At 41.7% G+C, this 23,053-nt stretch overlaps 1 protein-coding gene across 3 annotated transcripts in view; it reads right to left on the bottom strand.

Annotated features, from left to right (window-relative positions):
- Nucleotides 1-19,030, bottom strand: part of Smarcal1 (SWI/SNF related, matrix associated, actin dependent regulator of chromatin, subfamily a like 1) — a 59,147-nt gene extending 40,117 nt beyond the window's left edge. The window contains exons 1-7 of one of the 3 annotated variants that reach the window (XM_046439762.2): nucleotides 18,844-19,030; nucleotides 17,657-17,691; nucleotides 16,392-17,278; nucleotides 15,590-15,640; nucleotides 10,925-11,137; nucleotides 7,839-7,889; nucleotides 2,186-2,369 (exon numbers count right to left, since the gene is read on the bottom strand). In XM_046439762.2, the coding sequence (XP_046295718.1) occupies nucleotides 2,186-2,369; nucleotides 7,839-7,889; nucleotides 10,925-11,137; nucleotides 15,590-15,640; nucleotides 16,392-17,220 (1,328 nt within the window). In that variant the 5' untranslated portion in view covers nucleotides 17,221-17,278; nucleotides 17,657-17,691; nucleotides 18,844-19,030. Of the gene's footprint in view, nucleotides 1-2,185; nucleotides 2,370-7,838; nucleotides 7,890-10,924; nucleotides 11,138-15,589; nucleotides 15,641-16,391; nucleotides 17,279-17,656; nucleotides 17,692-18,691; nucleotides 18,774-18,843 lie in introns of those variants that run through there. The other 2 variants (XM_046439763.1, XM_046439764.2) reach the window with 2 other exon arrangements.
- Between the last annotated feature and the right edge of the window lie 4,023 nt (nucleotides 19,031-23,053).

The raw sequence follows: 23,053 nt of genomic DNA, 5'->3' as shown, positions 1-23,053 counted from the left end.
AAGCAGAGTGCCACCCTCCTGTCCCCTACAGGACTGGCCGCCCCCTGCACACCTGCTCTATGAAGTCTTCCCATCCAGTTCTGGGATCTACCCACAGCACAGACAAACAAGGAAGGCGGGTGTGAAAATTTCATCTTTTCATTTCATTTTCTGACTTGCAAAATTGGTGGCCAGGGAGGACAGGCAGTACATAAGAAACAAAATCCATAGAGAACAGCACTCCCTTTGAGTGCCTTTTGTCTCAGCCTCCTCAGCTGTGCCACCCACAACTTCCAGATGGCTTGGTCCATCTGATCATTCTCAACACAGAACAGACCCCCGAACTTTGCATTCTTTCCCCTCCCCTGCCCTCAGGTGGCCCAACTAAGGAACAAAGTGTCCAAAGCATGAGAACAAAGAAAAGGTCTGGATAACAGAGCAACACAGCCAAATGCATCTTCTCTAATTTGGTATTACAGTGAAGAAAGAGCTTCAGGCATCATCAGAAACCACAGACTTGAGCCTCAATTCCATTTCTGAGTGACTTTGAGTAAGTGGCTCTTTCTGGTCCTGGATGCATTCATCTGCTGAATGGAACCAGTTATATATTAGTGGAAGCTGATATAAGATTCTGCTCCATAAATATGAAGGTATGTTTGACACAGTCCTTATATTAAAAAACAAAGATAGTGGAATTGACAGCCCACATCCCCCTAAACTAAATCTCTAACCATTCAGAGACTGAAAGTTAAAATCTGAATTTAATTAGAAAGCTTTGAAGAAAGGCTACAAGGACCATCAGCAGCTTTACAACCATATAGTGTGAAAAAGATGAAAGCTCCTATCCACAGTCCAGTCCTATGGCTACAGCTGTGGTCACATGCACACCTGTCTGGGATGTCTCACACACATACCTCCCTCAGGGTAATGGTGTGAGCTGGCAAGACCAGTATTCACCAAGTGCCAAAGGATATCTAACAGAGCATGAAGAACATGGATACAGCAGAAGGGCTGCTCAGAGGGTGGGGCCTGGCCACCTGTCTCAGGTCTAGTGAAGAAGCCAGAGGAAAAAAGATCAAAGAATAAGCTATCCTGAGCCTCATGAAAACAAGGCCTGAAGGACACTCAACAGATGAAGGATTGAAATGGCAAAGCAAGTAGTTCTTCAAAGTAGTTCTTTTAAGAGAGATGGAAGTTGGAGGGGAAAGGAAAAAAGAGGTGTCAGGCAGGGCTGGGACCACAGTGTTACAAGGGTAGCTGTGTCCAAATAGTACATAGAGAAGAGAATTCCCCCAGAGTAGTAGCTGAGCTTACAACAGAGCACCACACTCAGGCTACAGGCAAGCAGTTTTACAGTTTGTCAGCTCCACTGAGAACTTGGGTTCCCTCCCTTGCATGGGCTCTGTCTCCAGCCATGCTGCCTAATAACAGCTCTAACTCCAATTACTTCTGGATAGACCATTGAGACTTCCTCTTTTCACTCTTTCAAATCCCATATTTTATGAGAAGGCAAGTTGAAAACTAGCATTTACTTCTTCCAAGAAACTCTGGGGGAAAATGGTCAGGACATGACTTGATCTTTTTTCTTTCTATAACAAGATCACCCTGACTTTCCACTCTCAGACCAAATAATTCAGGTGTCATAGGCCCTACCCACTGGATCCAAAGGTGGATTTAACCAGCAGGACTTTAAGCCTCCAAGTCCACATGACTGGCTCCAGCATCACCATTAGACCCAATGACAACAGTGTGAGATCCATCAGGAAAAATGGGTTTCAGCTGGGTTGCTGAGCTGATGGAAGGCGAAGCCCAAAACATCACAAGCTGTCACTAAGAGGAATGTCTGGGTGAGAATAGTGCAAGCCAAGAAGAAAGTAGAGTGAAGAGAGGACCACAGAGTCGTGATGAGATCTTAAACATGATAGATTTTCTATCATGTGCAGAGAGAAATTTCTATTTAAGCTACTTTGAATAGGGTCTCTGCACACCTGCAATCCGGAGTCCTGGTTAATGCATGGAAATTGAAATCAGTAGTTATAATAAGGCTCTGGTAACTGTGCATCTGATTGTTTAATGCCTAGATGTTTTTAATCACCCATGCAAGATGAGTATCCAAAAAAGAGGTAGCATCTGAATCCAGTCCCTGGTGAGTGATGAAATTCAGAAATTCATGCAAGAGAGTGTGAAAGGAAGATCAACAACCTACTTGACTCCAGCTCTCTGAAAGGGCATCAGAGTAGACACAAGCTTGGCATCCACTTCAGAAAGGTCTGCCTCAGGGACCTCAGCAGGTTGGAGAGATGTCTTTTCCAGCTGAGAAGCAAATGCCAGGGTGAGAGTCTTGGGCAGAGGATCCAGCTGAACTTGTGGGAGGCAGCGTACCCTTGTAACTGGAAAGAATAGAGGCATGTGAGCCAGAATGGTCATGCCCAAGAGACATGGGGAAGAAGAAAGGGCTTCAGATGCACAATTCAACAAGTTCTGCCACATGTCATCTTCTCAAAAAGGCCGGATGCAAACTGGGATCTGACAGCTGCATACTAGCATAGTACATGAACCTAGAAAATTAATTTTCTCTCTGTGTTCCTTGATTTCTGCAAATAAAGCACTGGATAATGCAAAACTGACTTGGTAGACTACACAAACACTGGAAGAATTGCCAAGTATTTTTGTGATTGATGTTTTTAAATCTAAAGTAATCTTAAAAAATTGTCTTGGTTTTCCCATTAAATTCAATAAACACCCATATTAAAACCTCACCCTGGAAGACTCCTAAAAAAGCAAGTCTTAAGCAGAATGAATCTCGCCTTATTTCCCTTCTTGTGCTTTGATGTTCTTGATGTCTGAGAAGGCAGCCAACTCTAAGTCACCTGCTGTCAACAGCTCTGCACAGGATATTAGGTGTTCCCAAGGAAGACTGCTAGGGCAGCAGTGCTGCCTACAAACATCAAAAGGCACAGTTCATGCAAATGCCTCAAACTGATAAAAACACACATTTTGACCCTTTTCATAAAAAAAAAAAAAAATAGTTATCTCTAAAATATCCATTAGTCTGAGTATGAACTTATACTCATGATCCCCTTTAGCGGGGGTCAGAAAGTTAAGGCTTGAGAGCCAATTCAGCTTACTTCCTTTTTTTTGGGGTGGGGGGGGAGGTATTCTAGAGATTTAACCCAGAGGACTTTACCACTGAGCTATATCCCCAGTCTTTTTTGTTTTGTATTTTGAGACAGGGTCTCACTAAGTTATTTAGGGCCTTATTAAGTTGCTGAGGCTGGCCTTGAACTCACAATCCTCCTATCTCAAGTCTCCTGAGCCACTGGGATTATAGGTGTGTACCCCCATACCGGGCCAGTTGCCTGGTTTTTTAAGATAAAGTTTTACTGGACCACAGCCATACCATTCAATTCTGGATTGTCTATGGCTACTTTCACACGACAATGGCAGAGCTGAGCAGTTCAGACAGAGATTCACATAGTCCAAAGCCTAACACACTTATTATCTGGTCCATTTAAAAAAAAAAAAAAAAAAGTTTTATTGTGTTGGGGATGCAACTCAGTGGTACAGCATTTGCTTAGCAAGTACAAAGTCCTGGGTTCCATCCCTAGCAACACACACACACACAAAAAAAAAAAAAAAAAAAAAAGAAAAAAAAAGAAAAACCTACCAACTCTGGCTAAAATTAGAGTATGCACTATTACTTAGAGTGACTCTTTGAGTTTAGGGCCCTTTCCCTTTCAAGTAAACTGATTCTAAACCCCTTTACAATGGATGGAGAAATCTTCTAGTTAGGGCCATTAACCCAAGTGGGAGAAAAAGCTTAACTGGGATCCATACAGAAATGAAAGCAAATAAATTGTACCAAATTTGCTTCCTGAAAGAATTTAGCCTCACCTGATTTTAAAATTAAGAAAAAGAAGGAAAAAAAATTCACACCTTTATTCAATAGAGAAACAAAATAAGTGAACCAGAGATTTAAAAAAAAAAAAGTTGATAAAATATGACTGACCTAGATATCCCTGGCAGCTAGTCACCATTAAATTCTGATCACAGTCTGCTATATGTGGGCTGTATCTTAAGATGTTCCCTTTTATCATTTGTCTTAAAAAAAAAAAAAAAAATCTAATTAGAAGAGTAACCATTATTTACAGATCTTAGTTGCTCTTTCTCCATCATCTCTTCAAGGGTACCCTAGGAGTCATAACAACCACCAGTGGGCTAATTGCCCTTAGGTACCCAGGAAAGGATACCAAAAAGAAAAACAATAAACATTTTATTTCTACCCAATATTACTTGAATTCTAAGGTTATTGGTTCTCTATTCTATAGAGTCAGGTGTGATCAGATGTGTTCTTTTGGAGGGAGAGGGTACTGGGGCACTCAAACACTGAGCCACATCCCCAGCAATCTATTTTGTATTTTATTTAGAGAGAGGGTCTCATTGAATTGCTTAGCACCTGATGGGGGTAAGGCTGTTTATGATCTCGCAATCCTCCTGCCTCAGCCTCCAGAGTCACTGGGATTACAGGCAGGTACCACCTGCAGGGCTGAATATGTTGTTAAGATCCTCACAGGTATTCCACGTCTTCAGACCCAACCATTAACTCTTCACCTCCAAAAATACCTATGTGAAGATGGAGGGCTGAGCTATCACTGCTACCTTCAATTCCTTCGTATTTTCAATATATTTAAATCCATTTTTGTCCTTCATCAAACATAAGTACCTGTTATTTCTGGAAACAGTTTCTATGAACAGAATCACCATGATAGGAAATTAGGGAAGGTTGGCAGCTTTAATATAAAACACGCTGTCCATATTAATGTAGAAATCCATCTTATGTCTCCAAATTAAATCTGAGCATGCTGATTTCTGCACACTCCAGGAGACTAAGCACTCCATGTACTTGCAAAAACCATTTTCATTTTAATCCTAGAGATCTTCAGAACTCAAATACCTGATGAAAGCTAAAGGCTGATGTGAAATGTGGTACTTTGTAAGCACTATGTTCTTTTAGCTATTCCAAATGAGGGCATGGGGTGGGGGGGATACATCTACTGTCTCCAAAATCCTTTGCTGCTAGTTCAGCCAGCTGGGTGTGTTTGTGAGAATGCCACCATTCGCCATTCTTGTGAACCACCATCTCTACTGTCCTTTCTTTGATGCAGAGAATGTGTGCCTGGCTTCATGAGTCACCTAGAAGTCATTTCTATGAAAAGCTCTTTGGCAGAATGCTACTAGCCACACAGCTGAGAGATGCAAATGTTTTCAAATAGCAGCTGACAAGACAAGATTGTTGAGAACCCTTCTGGACTGTGACAGCCAGGAGAAACAAAAGGCCACATGCCAATCTCACTGCAGGCAGAAGGACACAAGGCACTTGAAAAGAGAGCAGGATAGCTTTTAGGTTCACTTTACTTAGAGAAAATAACCGTTACCATGCCATCAAAGGGCATTACATACTCGGGTCTTACGGCCATTTCTGCATTAGTTTAACAAGCACGTGCTCGGGTCAGTGATCTAATTTCACACATGAGGGAGAAGACCTCAGGGCGGGGAGGGAAATACACATTCCCCAGGCCTATGGTGTTAATGACGGAATCAGAAATGAACTGAAAACTGTGCTACATTTTACAATGCCTTCCCTCCCTGGCTTCTTAGTTGATGAGCTGGCTTCTAAATTTCCTAATGGGTACTTACAAATGCAGATGGCAATTTTAGTCTTATTTCTGACACTGACTCTACTGTGATCCTGCAATGCTCCCAAGAAAGAAAACAACTCCTTCCTTTCCCTGGGCCCAAGCTTTCTCCCATGTGCAAAATGGGCAGGATAAGTCTTATCTCCTGTGAGACTTTGTAATGATAAGAAAGCATGTAAAAACTCTAAATCTAGAATTCTTAACTCAGGATCTACAGAATTATTAAAGTAAAATGCAAACTTATATGTATGTTCATTATGTGTACTTTTCTGGATGAAGAACCAACCATGTTCATTAGATAATTTAAGGAGTCTACGGCCCACAAAAGATTATAAATCACTACATAATGCTATATGTCAGAAGCCATGGTTTTTTAGCATTACATTCATCTGCAAATGCTATAAGTATCCTGCTTTTTGTCACTCCACAAAAGTCAGTCTTTATAGCTAAGATATTTATGTATCTTTCTTGGTTGAAAAACAATGAGGTAAGAGGAAAGAACTAACTCTTATTTCTCATCAAAAATTCAATTTTGGTCAAATAGTTCCCACTGAATCACAAGTTGCAAATAGCAGCAGCCAGAGAGCCTGATGGACACCGTCCATCCTCCTGTCTCGGTCAGCATTTACTGATACTAAATAGCATCACCTCATATTCAAAATTAACCTTGAAGTTTACAGCAAGGCCTTCCTCAAAGACCCAAAAGCCTTTTCCTTATATTTAATTCCAGTCAGTAAGAGATAAAGATTAAAGATTAGATTCCTTTTTTTTTTTTTTAAACAGAAGGGACAAATGGGACCCAGGATGTTGACATTATCTATACAGGACATCACACATTAAGTCACAAAATCGGAGACACGGAGAAGGAACCCAGCTTGTCATTCTTCCTTAAAACCCTTGGGGCTGGAATTATGGCTCAGCAGTAGAGCACTCGCCTAGGACGGGCGGGACCCGGGTTCGATTCTCAGCACCACATAAAAATAAAGGCATTGTGTTGTGTCCATCTACAAAAAAGATTCAAATTCTCTCTCAATCTCTCTTTCTCTTTAAAACAAACAAACAACAACAACAAAAAAAACCCTCACCTGAGGGGCAAGATGGTCAGCTCCCAGGGCTGGGTCAGGTCTCTTCTGGCTGATAGGCACCAAAACATGCCTCCTCCCACTGTACAGAAGGCCCAGCAGGCCCACAGGGGGACAGACAGGGGAACACACGGTGCTACTGCACACCCACTGCAGAATCACCAAAGCTTGGAAGATGGACAACACTGGCATTCTAGTTCCAGGACAGGTCAAGATTCGACCATGCCCCTCTACCTCAGGCATATTAGAATTTTCTGCCCCATCTAAGCAGGGCACACAGAAGAAAATTGATAAGTCCAACTGCCCAACTGCATCCCCTTCTTCTTTTTTGTGTGTGGGGGGGGGGGGACTAGGGATGAACCTAGGGCATTTAACCCCTGAGCCATATCCCCAGGCCAGTTTTTAAAATTTTGAGACAGGGGACTTGCTAAGTTGCTTAGGGCCTTATTAGGTTGCTGAGGCTGGCTTTGAACTCATGATCCTCCTGCTTCAGGCTCCCAAGCCACTGGGATGACAAGCATGTACCACTATGCCCAGCAAGCATCCCCTTCTCTTACCAGTACACATACCTCCTTCCTCTGGTCAGCCTCTGCAATACCTGTTAAAATGCTGAAGTTCCCTGGTCTAAACTTCTGTGTCTAATAGAATGCACCTCGTTATAAAACTGATAACCACTGAGACTACTTTCTTGAGCTGTTTGTTCTAGAAGTAAACTGAGAGCCTGTTTGTAGAGGCCATCTAAGGCCTCTCCCCTAAGCTAAGCAATCCCAGCTCACGATTGATTCCTTACATCCGCATCACTTCTATGATGAAGGAAGGTTTTTAGGCCTCAGGGATTTTAACAGCAGCATCACACCCTGAGGGATGAAGAACAATATGTCTGCATGGGCTGTCATAAAACTACTATGTCAGTGGACATTAAAAAAGTTGCCTGAGAACATCTCACCTTTACCTACCCTGTCCTCAGTCATCTGAAGTTACTACAGTAGAAGGAGAAGAAGACTCTTCAAAGACATTACATTTAAAGACTATTAAGTCTTAAAAACAGGACAATATAAAAATAGCAAGGTGGGCTTCTCACTCAGTTTATTGTGTTCTTCCAAGAGAAAGTTCCATTTCCTGGTATTGGCATCTGTAATGAGAAGAAAAAACAATACTAAGCCAACAGGACACATGGCCCTCCTGCTGGGTCAGCATACTCATTCACTCCCTGGCTTCCTAACCCTCCACTAAACCGTAGTGACAGGGATGGTCACACGCTGGGCACTGGGGATAAAGAAATAAAGAGCACTTGCCCTTGAGGCATCCACAACACACCAAGAGGGAGGACAGCAAAGATGATAATGATCATGGGTTATAAGGGCTGTGATAAAAGATGCTACAGGACACATGACTGAGGATGGCTCAGGTCACAAATGCCCTGAATATCCAAGATGGGGATGACAATCGTAGCTTACATTTACTCGGCACTTACTTTAAGCCAGGCACCATGCCAAGAAAAGCCCTGGTGCCATCTTACCTGCCTCACAACTCCATGCAGTGGGCTCTGAGACTAGCTCCATTTCCACATAGGAAACAAACTGCATGTGTTCAAAGTGGTCAAACCACCTACGTTCAAATCACAGCTCTGCCTCTTACTGCTGTGTGATCTTGGGCAAGCTCTGTAACACCACTGTGCCTCAATTTCTATATCTAAAAGATGAGGCCACTACAGGGTTATTGTGAGGATTACATGGAATTTACATGTAAAATGCTTATAAAAGTATGCATTGGGTTGGTGGCTCAGTAGTAGAGAACTTGTCCAGTACAAGTGAGGCACTAGGTTTGATCCTCGGCACCACATAAAAATAAATAAATAAAATAAAGGTATTGTGTCCATCTACTACTTTAAAAAAAATTTTATATTAAAAAAAAAAGTATGTCTGGAAAATAATGAACACTCAGAAAGCTGGTTCTTTTTTAATTTTTTTAATATTTTTTTTAGTTGTCAATGGATCTTTTATTTAATTTATTTATTTATATGTTGTGCTGCAGATTGAACCCAGGGCCTCACACACGCCAGGCAAGTCCTCTACCGCTGAGCCACACCCCAGCCCCCAGAAAGCTGGTTCTTAAGATATTGCTATAGTCACTATTATGTCATGTGCTAATTAGTAAGTGTAGCATAAATTATATACAATGTTAACTAGAAGGGGGAGCATCTTACTACTCAGCAGTGGCTAATTTTTTAATTAGAAGGATTTCCCTACTAATTTACTATTTGAGAAAATCAAGAAGGTTTGGATTTTGAAAATGCTATCTGAGCAGCAAAAGTCAATTCCCCCTCTAAGGTCATTTCTAAAGAAAAAAGCATAATGGACATAGGCCCAATTGAGGAAGTTACAAGTAACAAAGCCTAAGTGGCACTGATGGGAGGACCAGACCAGAGATGGTCTTGAATGTAGGGGCAGCAGAGGAAGCCTCTGCCCGACTACAACTTGTTCTGATGGCAGCAGAGCAGCAAGTGGGGAAATCCATGAGGAAGAGCTGTGGCCAAGAAGCCCACCCTGGTTTCTGGAAGTCTGGGTGTGCACAGGATGGGCTATTGATATTTTAGTCCTATCCACTCACCATATAGCAGGCCAGGTTGGGAGCAATTTCAAAAGTGGGTGGTAGACACCCATCATGTGTTGCCTTTTAAGGATCACCAACCACCAGCTAAAGCCAAACATCTGAGTAGGCGAGGAGCAGGGAATCCCAGGTCTCACATGAGCAGCTCACTTCATGACCAGGCCTCCCACACCCAAACCCTGCTGAGCAGTCCAGGCTCCTCAGCTAAAATCTGCGCAGCTAAGAAATGGTGACTTCTGGTCAGCATCACAAGCTCCCTGGAGCCCAGGCTCTGATCTAAGCTCTCAAGAGCAGAGATTCCACAGTGGCATCTTCCGTGACCTTGTCTGGAATGGGGGCCTCACAGGCATGATGTTTCCAGGGTTTGTTTTCTACTTGCCTAAGGAAAAGACTAAGACCCTCCCAAGAATGGGAGAACATTAATCTATAAAATTCAGATTGTTTTTTAAAAACACCATGGGCTGAGCTGAGGAGGAAACCCAAGATGAGCCCCAGGAGTCTAGACTCCAAAGTTGCCCCTGCCCTATTCTGAATGGGCAGCTTTTAAAGAACCTCACTAAATAAATAAATAAATAAATAAATAAATAAATAAATAAATAAAGCGAAATCACTCTACTTTAGCCAGTGTTTTTCAATCTGGTCTGATTATTAGGTTTGCTTGAAGATTTTTAAAATATTTTTGAAAACCAAAGCCCCAACCCCATCTCTGACCATTGAAATAAGCACCTCTGGTTGGGAAGGAGGCACCAGTGTTTTTGATGCAGCCCAGAGAAACTAATGAGCAGTCAGAGAGCAGACCCAGAAGTATTTTCAGACTGAGGCACTGTGTTCCCCTGACCAGCAGCAGGACCAGGGAACTTGTTGGAAACAGATTCTTTTTTCTTTTCCCCACTCTAGAGCTACACAATCAGAAACTGGTGTCTGATAAGCCATATTTTAACAAGTTGTACAGGTGGTTACCATGAATGCTCAGGTTTGCAAACCACTGCCTTCATCTACAGAAAGGCATATTTTTAATGGCAACCAGTGTTTTTATGTTCAGATAAGGCTAAAATGGAAATACATACTTTTTAATGGCTTAAAAAGGAATTTATGTATTTTTACACAAGATGACACAGACCAGGTGACTAGGGAAAATTGTGGAGTCTTCTCTCAGGAGGCCTTAAGAATAAAACAGTCCCCACTATGTGTTCACCATCTGGAATAAGTGAAGTGTCATCTTTCTATAGCAAAGAGGCAGAACTAGAAGGTACTATCAAGAAAGTCATTTTTGAGCCCAGTGCACTAGCACATGCCTGTAATCCTAGCAACTTGGAATGCTGAGGCAGGAGGATGACAAGTTTAAGGTCAGCCTCAGAAATTTAGGAAGGCCTTAAGCAACTCAGCAAGACTCTGTCTCAAAATTAAACATAAAAAAAGGCTGGAGATACGACTCAGTAGTAAAGCACCCCTGGGTTCAATCCCCAGCACCAAAAAAAGGTAATTTTTAAATAAAGATAGAGAAACTTCACTGGGATCACAGACCACTCTATAATCACACAGAGACCAATTACTTGCCATATTTCCTGGAATCCATCTGTTTAAATAGAGCGATCAGGTCCTCTGAATAGCTGACGTCTACCTCGAAGCGGGCCCGGGAGATGAGCATGCATCTCCCTTTGACAAAAGCAAGGGACGGAGCTGAAGGAAGGCTGGCGTATCCCCCAGAGCTGCCACCAACCCCTTCCAATGGCTCCAGGGTGATTGTGGGGAGGCGCTGAGCAGCTTTCACTGTGAAAGAAGAGAAAAAAGTCAGAAGTGACAAGGTGGACAACTCTGGGCAACTTTCGTGTGGCCTAGGGTGACAAGGCAAGCAAGAAAGTAGGGTAGGGATAAGGTATGTAGCAGATAGGTGAGAAGAGATACTATTAGGCTAGGAAGGCTTGCAAGTGTCCTTTAACTGGGGCTTTAGGAATTTCCATACTTATTGAATGTGACAGGTGCACGATGCACACCTGTAGTCCCAGCTATTTGGTAAGCAAAGGCAGAAGGATCTCTTGAGCTCAGGAGTCTGAGGCCAAACCAGGCAACTTAGCAATACCCCTCTTAAAATCAACACACACACACACAGAATATAATTCTTCTGATCAAGTTTTTTAAATTAAAAAATAAAGAATTCAGCAATTAACAAGGGGGGAGAAACAGTTCACTGGAATAAGTAAACTTGGGTAATTTCTGATATAGTATTGGAGAAGCCACTGAAGTCAACACAGCACAAATCAGCCATTTAAACCCTATTCTCGGGTCACTACTCTGACACTGGCTTGGAGAATAAGGGAACAAGAGACAGGACTGACAGACCACAAATGAATGTTTCTAAACATAATTTCATGTATCACAGTTGCATTTTGTGGATCAACAGATTTGACTGTATACAACCAAACAGAAAGAAACAAACTGCACCAAAGGGCAAGACAACCGAGCAAAGATATTTCCAAGAAACAAAAACAAATCTCATGCTTTAAAAAGTATTAAGGCCATGAAATAAAATATATATATAAATGTAACCAACTCAATACAGCAGAAAAAATGACTAGGAAATATTGGAAGAAATGTTCAACTTCACAAATACTAGGAAATATAAGAAGTTATTTTTTTATTTACCAAAGTTACAGAGGGAAAACCAGTTAGACATCTGCATTGCTAGTTGGGAATAAAACCTCTGGAGAAAACTTGGCAGTATACATGTCAGCTCTAAAAAGTGATCATAATGATCCAACTTCTGGGAATCTATGCCAAGTAACAACTGAAAACAGACATATTCTTGTTCACAGAGAAGCTCCTTATAGCTGGCTGGAAGACTGGGGAAAATGGGAGCAAATTAAGCAGTAAGAAAATGATTCAAACAACCTGTGGCATATTCATACACTCAATGTTATGCAGTCATTACTATTTTTTAGAAATTCTGGAAAAGGCAAAAGTTGAAAAATACTATTACATTCAATAACATGAAATCATTTATTGTTTGTTTTTTGATACCAGGGATTGAACCCACAGGGGCACTCAACCATTGAGCCACATCCCCAGTCCTTTTTATATTTTATTTAGAGACAGGGTCTCTCTAAGTTGCTTAGGGCCTTGCTAAGTTGCTGAGGCTGGCTTTGAACTTGCAATTGTCCTGCCTCAGCCTGAAAAGCTGCTGAGATTACAAGCATGTGCTACGCCATCTGGTTTCTGAAATCATTTTTTGAAGGTCACAAGGGCACATTATTGTAATGTTTGCATCACTCAGAATTAACTGTTAACATTAATTAAAATAATTTAGCAGGGCTCTAAGCAACTTAATAAGCCCGTGTCTAAAAATAAAAATATAAAAAATAAAAATAAAATAAAATAAAAAGGACTGGGGATGTGGCTCAGTGGTTAAATGCCCTTGGGATCAATTCCTGGTACCAAAGTAACTAAATAAATAATAAAATAAAAGGCTTGTGCTGAAATAGTATATCAAAAGGCAAGACAAAAATTACATACAAATATAAAATGTTTCTTTTAATGCAAAATAAAAGGCTGGAGGAAGAAAACCAAAATGTTAATAGTGGCTAAGTGAGGAGACTATAAAGCATAGTTTTTCTTCTCTATTGTGTTAATGCTCTGTGTGTACTATAATGAGTGTGCAGTACAGTTAAAGCAAAATCCGGGGCTGAGGTTATGGATCAGTGGTAGGGTGTGTGCCTAGCATGTGTGAGACACTGGGATGGATCCTCAGCACCACAAAAAAATAAATAAATTAAATAAAGGTATTGTTTCCATCTATAACTTAAAAAATCTGGGCTGGGGATATAGCTCTATGATAGAACATGGGTCTAGCCTTTGCAAGGATCAGGGTTTGATCCCAAGTACTGAAAAAAAAAAAAATCTATTAAAATGACAGAACAATCATGAACTATATGAAAATTAGAAATACCATGACAAAGATTTCAAGGCAGAAATGCCAAATAATTCAGTAAACTTTACCTAAATGCTACATAGTGAATTTTGGGCCCAATAAACTGTTTTCAAAAAATAGATGATAATTCCAGAAGGTGAGGCAGGAGGATTACAGGTTCAAGGCCAGCCTCGGCAACTTAGCGACCCTGTCTCCAAATAAAAAATGTGGCTCAGTGATAGAGCTTCTCTGGATTCAATCCCCAGTACTGCAAAAATGCAACAAAAATACGTGGAACATTACAAAAAGCAACCATACCACACAGAAAGTCTAATGAATTTGCAAAAGCAGAGTCATCTCTCACCAAGCATCGTGGTCAGAAAACAGAAGTGAAAAAAAAAAAAAAAACGAAACGAAACCTGATGCAGTGGGAATCACCGGTTTCAAAAGAGCAACTATGAAAATACCAGGATGTCAAGACCAGCAATCTTTTTTGGGGGGAAGGGGGACCAGCCCTTTTTTTTTTTTTTAATTTTTAATTTTGTGATAGGGTCTCACTAAGTAGCTGAGGGCCTCACTAGTTTGCTGAGGCTGGCCTCAAACTTGCAATCCTTCTGTCTTATTAGTCTCCCAAATCATTGGGAGATGTGCTCCACAACTGGCAAGACCAACAATCTTAGCCCAGAGCAGTGGGTCTCCTTCCAATATGGTACAAAAATGGATTAAAAAGAGGGCTTCCTACCAGCTGTGTCATGGGCTGAATTATGACCCTCCAAAATTCATGCTGGATCCTAATTCCAAGTACTTCAGAATATGACTGTGAGATATAGCCTTTAAAGTTACATGAGGGCTGGGGATATGGCTCAAGCGGTAGCGCGCTCGCCTGGCATGCGTGCGGCCCGGGTTCGATCCTCAGCACCACATACAAACAAAGATGTTGTGTCTGCCTAAAACTAAAAAAAAAAAAAATTAAAAAATTCTCTCTCTCTCTCTCTCTCTCTCTCTCTCTCTCTTTAAAAAAAAAAAAATTTAAAGTTACATGAGGTCATTAGGGTGGGCCCTAATCCAATATGACTGGTATCCTTTTAAGAAGAAAGACCCCAGAGATTTGGCCATGGGAGGACACAGAGAGAACTGTCCATCTGCAAGTCAAGGAGAGGCCTCTGAAGAAACCAACTCTGCACACACCTGATCTCAAACCTCTTTCCTCTCAGATTGTGAGGAAATATACTTCTGGTGCAAACCCTTCATCCTTACCCCATCTGTGTTAAGACAGCCCTAGAAAACTAATGCACCAGAGGTTACCAAAACATAAGAACAAGACAAGTAGCCAAGGCCAGGAGAGAGCAGGAAATTCTAGAAACTGTACTGCTGACCTCAAAGAATTCTGCCTCATGCCCCAAATCCACACAGAAGTGATCTGAGCATGTATGCTATCTTTCCCTTTTTTGAGCTGGGCAGGGGAAAGAACAGGTATAGAAATGGATGCTAGGAAGGATGAGTAAAATAAAAGATGAAAGGACCTGGGGCTGTTTCATTGACAGAAGAATAGGCTAGGGGGCCAGGAAGAGGGGACAAAAACTTTCACATAGGACAGTCAACAAATGCTCCAAAGAGAATGGTGTATCCAGGGGCTAACAACAAGCAGACATAACATTGACTGGCTCCTGCCAGGGCAACCCTTCCCAGCACCTCTCTAGCCAGAGTACTATGGGATCTGGGGCTATGTGCTAAACGGTGACCTTTCTAGGAGCAGGGCACAGCATACTGCCTGTCACTGGCACTATCCAGTGGAAACATGCACTCTATGGCATGAATCTCAAAGGTAACTTGTAGGCTGTGTGACCCTGTATTAGTTACTCAGCCTTTCTGGAACCGTTTCCCCATCCATAAAATGGTTGTTATAAGGAGTTAGCATAACTTAGGAGCTTACAACAGCTTAATGCATAGAAGAGACCATAAAATGATAGCTTTTAGCTGACTGTGGTGGCCCATACCTAGAATTCCAGTGACTTGGGAGGCTGAGGCAGAAGGATTGAAAGCTTGAGGCCAGTCTCAACAATTTAGTGAGAACCTGCCTCTAAATAAATTATACAAGGGACTGGGAAAGTATCTCCATGGTAAAGTGCCCATCCTCGGTGACAAAAAAGAAAAAAAAAAAAGTGCTAGCTCTTATTAACATAAGCAATGACCTTTGCTCAAGGAGCCACCTCCTTAGGTTGGCCATAGTGGAAGGAGAATGAGGAGATGCACACCAGGAGCTAGACCTTTTGGTGCTAGGATGGCCCTCCAGAGGGGACAAAGATGTACTCACTTACTCAAAGCACTGTAGTCAGACATGTTAAAGTCCCACGTCTTGGTGGCAGGATCTGAAATAAAACAGAAGGCTGATGACTCTTAATTTGTACTTGAACACTTAATAAAAGTTTGTTTTCTAGGGCTGGGGATAAAGCCAGTTAGTAGAGTGCTTGCCTCGTATGTACAAGGCCCTGGATTCCATGCCCAGCACCACAAAAAAAAGTTTATTTTCTGAATAAATGCCAAGGTCAACATAGTTGACCCACAAGCCCCTTCTGATTTACAAAATCTCTACAGAAGTAGCAAATAAAGGTAATTATTTTGTTTCACCTCAGGCCTGGAAAGTTATGGGCCTTACTTAAGAAGGCTGAGGGCAGTTAAGATGAGAACTCAATTTCTCTGAATCCTAGTGCAAGTCAGGTAAAGCAACATTTAGACCAGTCGTGCTGAAGTGTGGCCAAGCTAGCCACGTCCGGCTCTCCCCTCCAGATCAATCAACCTAGCAGTCCCATTGATTTTAAAATGTGGGGGAAATCTACATTTTTTTAAACAAAAGTTTTTAGGCTTAAATCCTGCAATACATGCAAAACACCTGGCAAAGAAACTGGCTTCTTGGTAAATATTCAGCTATTCTTCCTATGGCCATGCAGTAGATCCTCAGTTTGGCAGCTGTCTGAGGCAATGTCTATTATAAAATAGAATAAGTTTTAATAACTGGATGGACAGAATGTGCCAATGCACTCTTAATATTTATGAGAAACTGTTAGATTAGAAGAGACTCTAAAAATAGGAAAAACATCTGCAGAACAAAGGACTCATTACCATAACTTCTGCTGGGCAGACTCTTAAACACTGCGAGGAGCTGCTTATTATAGCCGATCTGCACCCGGAAACGATCTCCATCCCTTATGCATTTTCCCTGTGTAGAGCTAACTGCTTTTTGGAGTGAGGTCCCCAATTTCTGTTGGAAACTTCCTTCAGTCCTGGATGTCACACCCCCTGAGCCATGATGGATATCAGACATCCTCTGCCCTGAAGTGGAAGTTTTCACTGCCTTGGCCTCTAATTTAGGATCCCAGGGAGGCTGTCCAGAGGAAGAAGCTGGTGTCTCCTGGGAACTCTTTGCTTTGACCAAAGGCTCATGAGCTGTGTTAGCAAGGGATGTTGATTCGATCTTATGTGAAGTCTGAGGATGACCTTGATCTAACTTATAGCTCAAGAGGAACTGGTTATGGACATTTGGAGGACTCTGTGCCAAAGGTGGAGAGAGTTCAGCAAGAGTCTTTTGCCTTGGTGGGCTGTGGCTTGGGCAGGCTGTGGACTTCTTTTCTTGGCTCTTCCATATCCCCGTTGCCTGCTCGGGTGTACTGAGCTGAAAATGGTGGGAATGATGAGGTCTTTGGTGACCCTGAGATGAATTACTGAGATTCTGTTGCTTGAAAATGACACCATCGTTCACTTTCTTAGAAGGCTCTTTTGGGAGATTTTGGGAATAGCCTTGCTTGGACTGGGAAGGGTTGGCAGCAAGAGAGGAGCTCAAGGCTGTGCTTGTGGGCTGTTCTGCTGTTAACTTCTCGGCTCTACGAGCCAGAGCCTTTTGTCGATTTTCTTCAATCTTTTTCCTCTGCTCCTCTGTAAGGGTCAAGGACATTTTAACAGGGAAATGCTTATGCAGTAATGTTGACCTTTAATTGAAAAATTGGCAAAAGCTGTCAAAGAAAAAGATTGAAATAAACATTAAGTGTGGCATACTCCAAACCTTTACTTTAACAAGCTTTTGTCTCGGGAAATGCATAAAAGCACAACTAAACTGTATATTAAAATTTCCTTTACAGTTTAAAAAAAGTGCACACACACATGCAGGTAGTAGGTAGCATATGCAAATATAATGATCCTGATGACAAAGCAAGCACAAAGCTAAAAAGGTATTTCAATTGCAATATTTTTCTCATTCCCATTCCCAGCCAGTTATCAGATCCCAAGAAAGTTCTTCTGTGTAACCTAAATCCATCAGATAATGAGAAAGGTGACATTTTAAACTAGAAAGGATAATGGATTCGACAGAAATAGACCAAACAACCACATACCATGGTGTGACACTTTCTAATAGTCTCTTTCCAGCCTGGAAGAAGGAAAAGCGCATTAGTCTCACATACACCATACACACTAACTTTCCCTTTGCATTCAATTCTATTATCATCCCTGGTGAATCTATCTGTACATGACTGAGCGCAAGACAGAGCCACGGGTATTAGTGTCTGACTTTCAAATGCAAAAGCCAAGTGACTCTCTCAGAGAAATAAGAAAAAAAGTAATGCTCATTCTGCAAAATCCAGATGGCACATAAAGATGTAAAGAAAAGGGGCTGGAGTTGTAACTCAGTGGTAGAGCACTTGTCTTGCAAGTGTGAGGCTCTGGGTTCGATCCTAGCACCACATAAAAACAAATAAAGGCATTGAGTCCATATACAACTAAAAAAAATTTTTTTAAAGATGTAAAAAGAGTGAAATTCAACAGTAATCTCACTAGCCACAACCCATTGCAAATTCAGAGTACAGTTCAGTTCTGAATGTTTTCCATGACATACTCAAAAGATACAGGCATTTATTACCAAGAAGGATCGTCCTATACATTTGTGCTCAGAATTTACCCTCCACATTTTCCTACGAGCTGGGCCAATTTTACAATATTCTGGAACCAAGGAGCAGGACACCCATTTCTCCAGCTTCCACGCAGTGTAAGCCATGCAGTGCTCCTAAGCTGACGTCAGGAGTACTTGAGTAGCACAGTTAGGCCTCTGAGAGGAGCTGGAGGGCTCAAAGGTTTCCTTCCCTGATGGGGCTCCCTTTAACCAGAGCCCCCCAAAACATCGACCCTCTGAGACGTTACACTTCCTTCAACCACCAACATTTAGGAAGGATTAAGAAGACTTTGTTCCCAGGGCACGGCAGCTCTCAGTCTTCCTGGGGAACACCCCCTGCCTAACTTTCCAACCAGGGCTCTCCTGCACTTCCAAACTCCCCAGGTCCAAGGTCTGATGAGTTCATTGCCTCGCTGGACCCGAGAGGTGAGGCCCTGAGATGAGAAGTCCCACTGAGTAGCCCCAAACCATAAAGACATACCACTACATAGGCCCTCGGCCGAGGCGCGCCTTCGCCCCACCCGCTCCTATTTTTCCACTTGGGTTTTCCCGTCCCCTTGGTCCCTTCCCTCCCCCAGGCTGACTTTTGGTCTCGTCCGCCTCCGTCGCCCTCCTCCCCGCGCTCCCTCTCACCGAGTGAGGCCTAGAACACTAGCCGCTTTCGCAGCGGACCCCGAGGCCTAAGCGCGTCTTCAGAGCCCTCCCAAGGCAGTTTACTCTCTGGCTGGACGGTTAGAGGAACGGGAACTCAAGCGCCGCCAGTTCAGCCGCCTTGTTGCAGCGCCCAGGCCTGAGGACTTGATTACGACCGAACTACTCTTCCCAGCGGGCAATGCGGCTGCAGTTCTGCTTCAGTTAGTGGGAATGATAAGACGGGTGCTGCGTGGTCTTCTGGGATTTGTAGTTCATCCAGGAGCCTGGCGAGAAGTAGAAGAGTCGCAACGTCAGGGGCGGGGCCTAGTTCTCAGTTTTTCAAAAAGCTAAACAGCTCAGGATCCTGGAAACCTGGGATGTTGGGGTTTCCAAAGCTGGAGTTTCGCTGTTAGAGCTGTTTCCGGAGGGCATTCCAGACAGCCAAAGTGATTTGGTATCTCTTAACAAAAAGTATCTCTCGGAACGTCTATTCCTAGTATTGCAATCCTAGCAATTTAAGTCCCACCGCTGCTCCAGCCCCCACCTTCCTGGACCAAAGGCGAATTAGCATTGCCGTTATCATTGTTATGTTGTCATCATCAGTCATAGTGTTGAACATTAATATGGACTATCTCATTTAATCCATACTACAATTTATGGAACACAGATTATTCTTATCCTCATTTTACAGATAGGGAAAACGGAACCAGAGCTATCCCAAAACTTTCTCAAAGCTTTATTAGGCTAGTTTGTGATTCTAATTCCAAAGCCCCTGCTTTTATTGGACACTCTCAGAGTTAGTTTACCCCATTTCTGAGCACAAACACCTTTTCCCTTCTGCAGTCAACTCCATTATTACTAATGATGGTATCTTATTCTCTCATTTATGTACTGGTAAAAATTGCTTTGATTCTGTATTCAGACATTGCTCATTTAAAACAAAGAAATAGATCTCTACTTAAGGATTTGAAAAATATACTTAAAAAAAGAGGAAGAAGAAGCATAGCAATATGTAAACAGCAATGTGTGCAGTTTGTTCCATTAAAAAAAGAAAAGTAAAAAAAAAATCCCCTTCCTTATAAATGCATGTAAACATGAAAAAAAGGTGTGTGAAAAGGAAATGCAAAAGCTCACCAAGCTATTCAACATCAGGGTAATGTAGGTAACAGCCTTTTAAGCTATATTGTTTCTGAATTATTTGAATTTTCTTTGATAATCATGTAGAATTTGTGTGACTTGAAACAATCATTTTTTTTTAAATGACAAAGACACTGGTCTATCCTATGGTTCTAGAGGAGAGAGCATTCAAATTTCAGTTTTGCTTTTTTCTTTTTTTAAACCACTGAGCCATATCCTCAGCCCTTTTTTATTTTTATTTTGAGACAGGGTCTCACTAACTTGCCTAGGGTCCTGTTAAATTGCTGAGGCTGGCCTTGATTTCATAATCTTGTGTTCCTCCTGCCTCAGCCTCTGGAGTTGCTGGGATTACAGATGTGCACCACTGTGCCTGGCTATCAACTCTTTTTTTTTTTTTTTTTTGGTCCTATAAACAGTGACTGTGACTTCATTTCTTATTTGAAAAGAAGCCAGGTGCAATGGCATGCCTGTAATCCCAGCAACTCAGGACTGGTATGCAACTCAGCAGTAAAGCACCTTGGGTTCAAGCTCTCAGTACCAGGGGGAAAAAAAGGTAGAAAACAATACCACATAGTTAAATCTCCTTATTGTAAGAGTTGGATTTGAAGTACGGTAATATTGGGAAAATGCTTAGTGAACTGTGAAATCCCAGAATCAATGAGAGAGGGGTGTTGCTATTTTTCAATATAAATCTTAGATCTTTCATTTCTCTACACCCATCATTCATTTCCTGCTATAAAGTGTGACTAGAAACTAAACAATGAGCTCCCGACCCGTCACTGCCCTTCCTGCCCCCAACAGAATCAGTTCATTTGCTAAAAAACAGTGCTGTGCACTTTACCCATGCCTGTCACTGATTCATAGGACAATGTGCTCATTCTCCTGGACCTCAGTTGTCTCACCTATAAAATATGCCCTCTGGTACATGCTAAGAGGACATGAGATCAGTGGATCCTAATATTTGATGCTAGAATTTCTATAAATTCAAGGATCGTACCCCCAGAAATCCAATTTGGTAAGTTTGGAATTGAACTAAAATTGTGATTACATTTATACCTCTAAGAATTCAGTATAGGTCTGGGGTTGTGGCTCAGTTGTAGAGCACTTACCTAGCATGTGTGAGGCACTGGTTTCAATTCTCAGCACCACATATAAACAAATAAATAAATAAAGGTCCATCAATAACTAATAAAAATAGTTTTTAAAAATAATTCAGTATAAAAATCATCTTCAGAAGTAATAAGCCCATACTCAACATTCACATTTTTTACTTCATTAACAGCTTTATTTTCTGAGATTGCACTGTGTGCAAAGCTTTTTTAAAAAAAATTTCTAGGCTGGGAATATAGTTCAGTTGGTAGAGTGTTTGCCTGGTATGCACAAAGCCCTGGGTTCAATCCCCAGTACCACAACAAAATAAAATAAAATCATAAACCTCAGTAATTAAATTTTTTATACAGAAAAATTTCCTTTTCAGAAATTCTTAAGGTAATTTATATTGAGCTAGGTGTAGTCGTGCACTCCTATAATTCCAGTGACTCAGTAGGCTGAGGCAGGAGGATTGCAAGTTTGAGTCCAGCCTCAGAAAATTAGCAAGATCCTAAGCAACTTTAGCAAGACCCTGTCTCAAAATAAACAACAACAATAATAATAAAATATAAAAAGTTGGGGATACGGCTCAGTGCTTAAGCACCCCTGGGTTCAATCCCTAGTACCCCTAACCCCCCAAAAAGGTATTTTATGGTTGTACATTGAGTTCCAATTTAACTCTGAGTTTCCTGGAAGCTAAAGCAAAAGAATCAAGAAGTCATCTGTGTTCATAGCTCAGTGGTGGAGCATTTGCCTAGCATGTGTGGGCCCCTGGGTTCAGTTCCCCCAGCATCACACACAAAGTCAAGCAATCAAACAAGCCCTGCAAGTGTATGCCCAAAGCTCACAAACATCAGTCAGCTGGATAGTGCCAATCTGATCTGAAGTTTGACCCGGTTGTCTTAGAAACTGAGGAACCAAAGGACCTATAGTGAATGTTTTGTAAAGCTAAATTATTATTATTAAATATAAAATCTTTAGTTTGTTTTGTAGTTTTTAATGTTCAACTGGCTTTTCTTTAGCAAAGTGCTAATGGTTTTATAAGCATCTTTTTCTGGCAAAATAGAAAGTTATTTTCCCCTCTTTAAAAAAAAATCCAATTACGTTCAGTCTGTAAATCCCAAAATGTAGCAGACACTATTGTAAGAGAATCTAGAGATAAGTTCAGTTATGTCCCTTCCTCGGGTTACAGTATTTGGAGAATAGAAGTCAAATAGCTAGAATTGCCATATTTAGCAAATGTCCCAAATATTTGTCCCACATTTTGCATGGGACATGTGTATACTAAAAAAGGATCCATTGTTCATCTGAAATTCAAATTTAACCGGGTGTTCTGTATTTTATCTGCATTCGTAAGAGCAGTCCATTCCTATTGAGAGAGGCTCAGGAGTAAGCTGACCAGTAAACACAGGTGCATTGATAGACGATTCACAGATAAGTGGATACATTGAATTTTAAAGCTAGAAGGGGCTTTATTATTTTTAAAAATTTATTTAGTTTTTGGTGGTTCTGAGATGGAACTTAGCCTCATGCATACTAGGCAAGCGCCCTACCACTGAACCACACCCCCAGCCTAAAGGGTTCTCTATGGCCTTGTTTCATAAGTGAGGGAATAAACCCAGATCAGCTGCTGGTTCATATGGCACCTCTATTATCTCAGGTTGCTGTAACAAAATACCATAGAACAGACAGCTTAATCAAGAGAAATTTATTTTCTGGGGGCAGGGAAGTCCAAGGTCAGATTTCGTTTCTGGTAAGAATCTCTTCCTGGATGTATCTTCACTTTGCAGGGGGAAGGTAGAGGAGAGGGAAGGAGGGAGGAAAGAAGGGGCTAAAGAGAGACAGAGGGAGGGGGAGAAAGCATGCCTTCTGATGTCTCTTCTTATGAAGACAAATCCTGTCATGTCAAAGTCCCACTCCTTATGACCTCAGTTAACCTAATTACCTCCCTGTAGGCCCTGTCTCCAACTGAGGGTTTGGCTTT

This window comes from Marmota monax, unplaced genomic scaffold, assembly GCF_021218885.2.
Source record: "Marmota monax isolate L192 unplaced genomic scaffold, Marmota_monax_Labrador192_F-V1.1 WCK01_AAM20220418_F8-fsc00041, whole genome shotgun sequence".
Taxonomy (NCBI): domain Eukaryota; kingdom Metazoa; phylum Chordata; class Mammalia; order Rodentia; family Sciuridae; genus Marmota; species Marmota monax.
The sequence above is the reverse complement of the archived record's forward strand: the minus strand, read 5'-3'. Positions and strand labels throughout refer to the sequence as shown.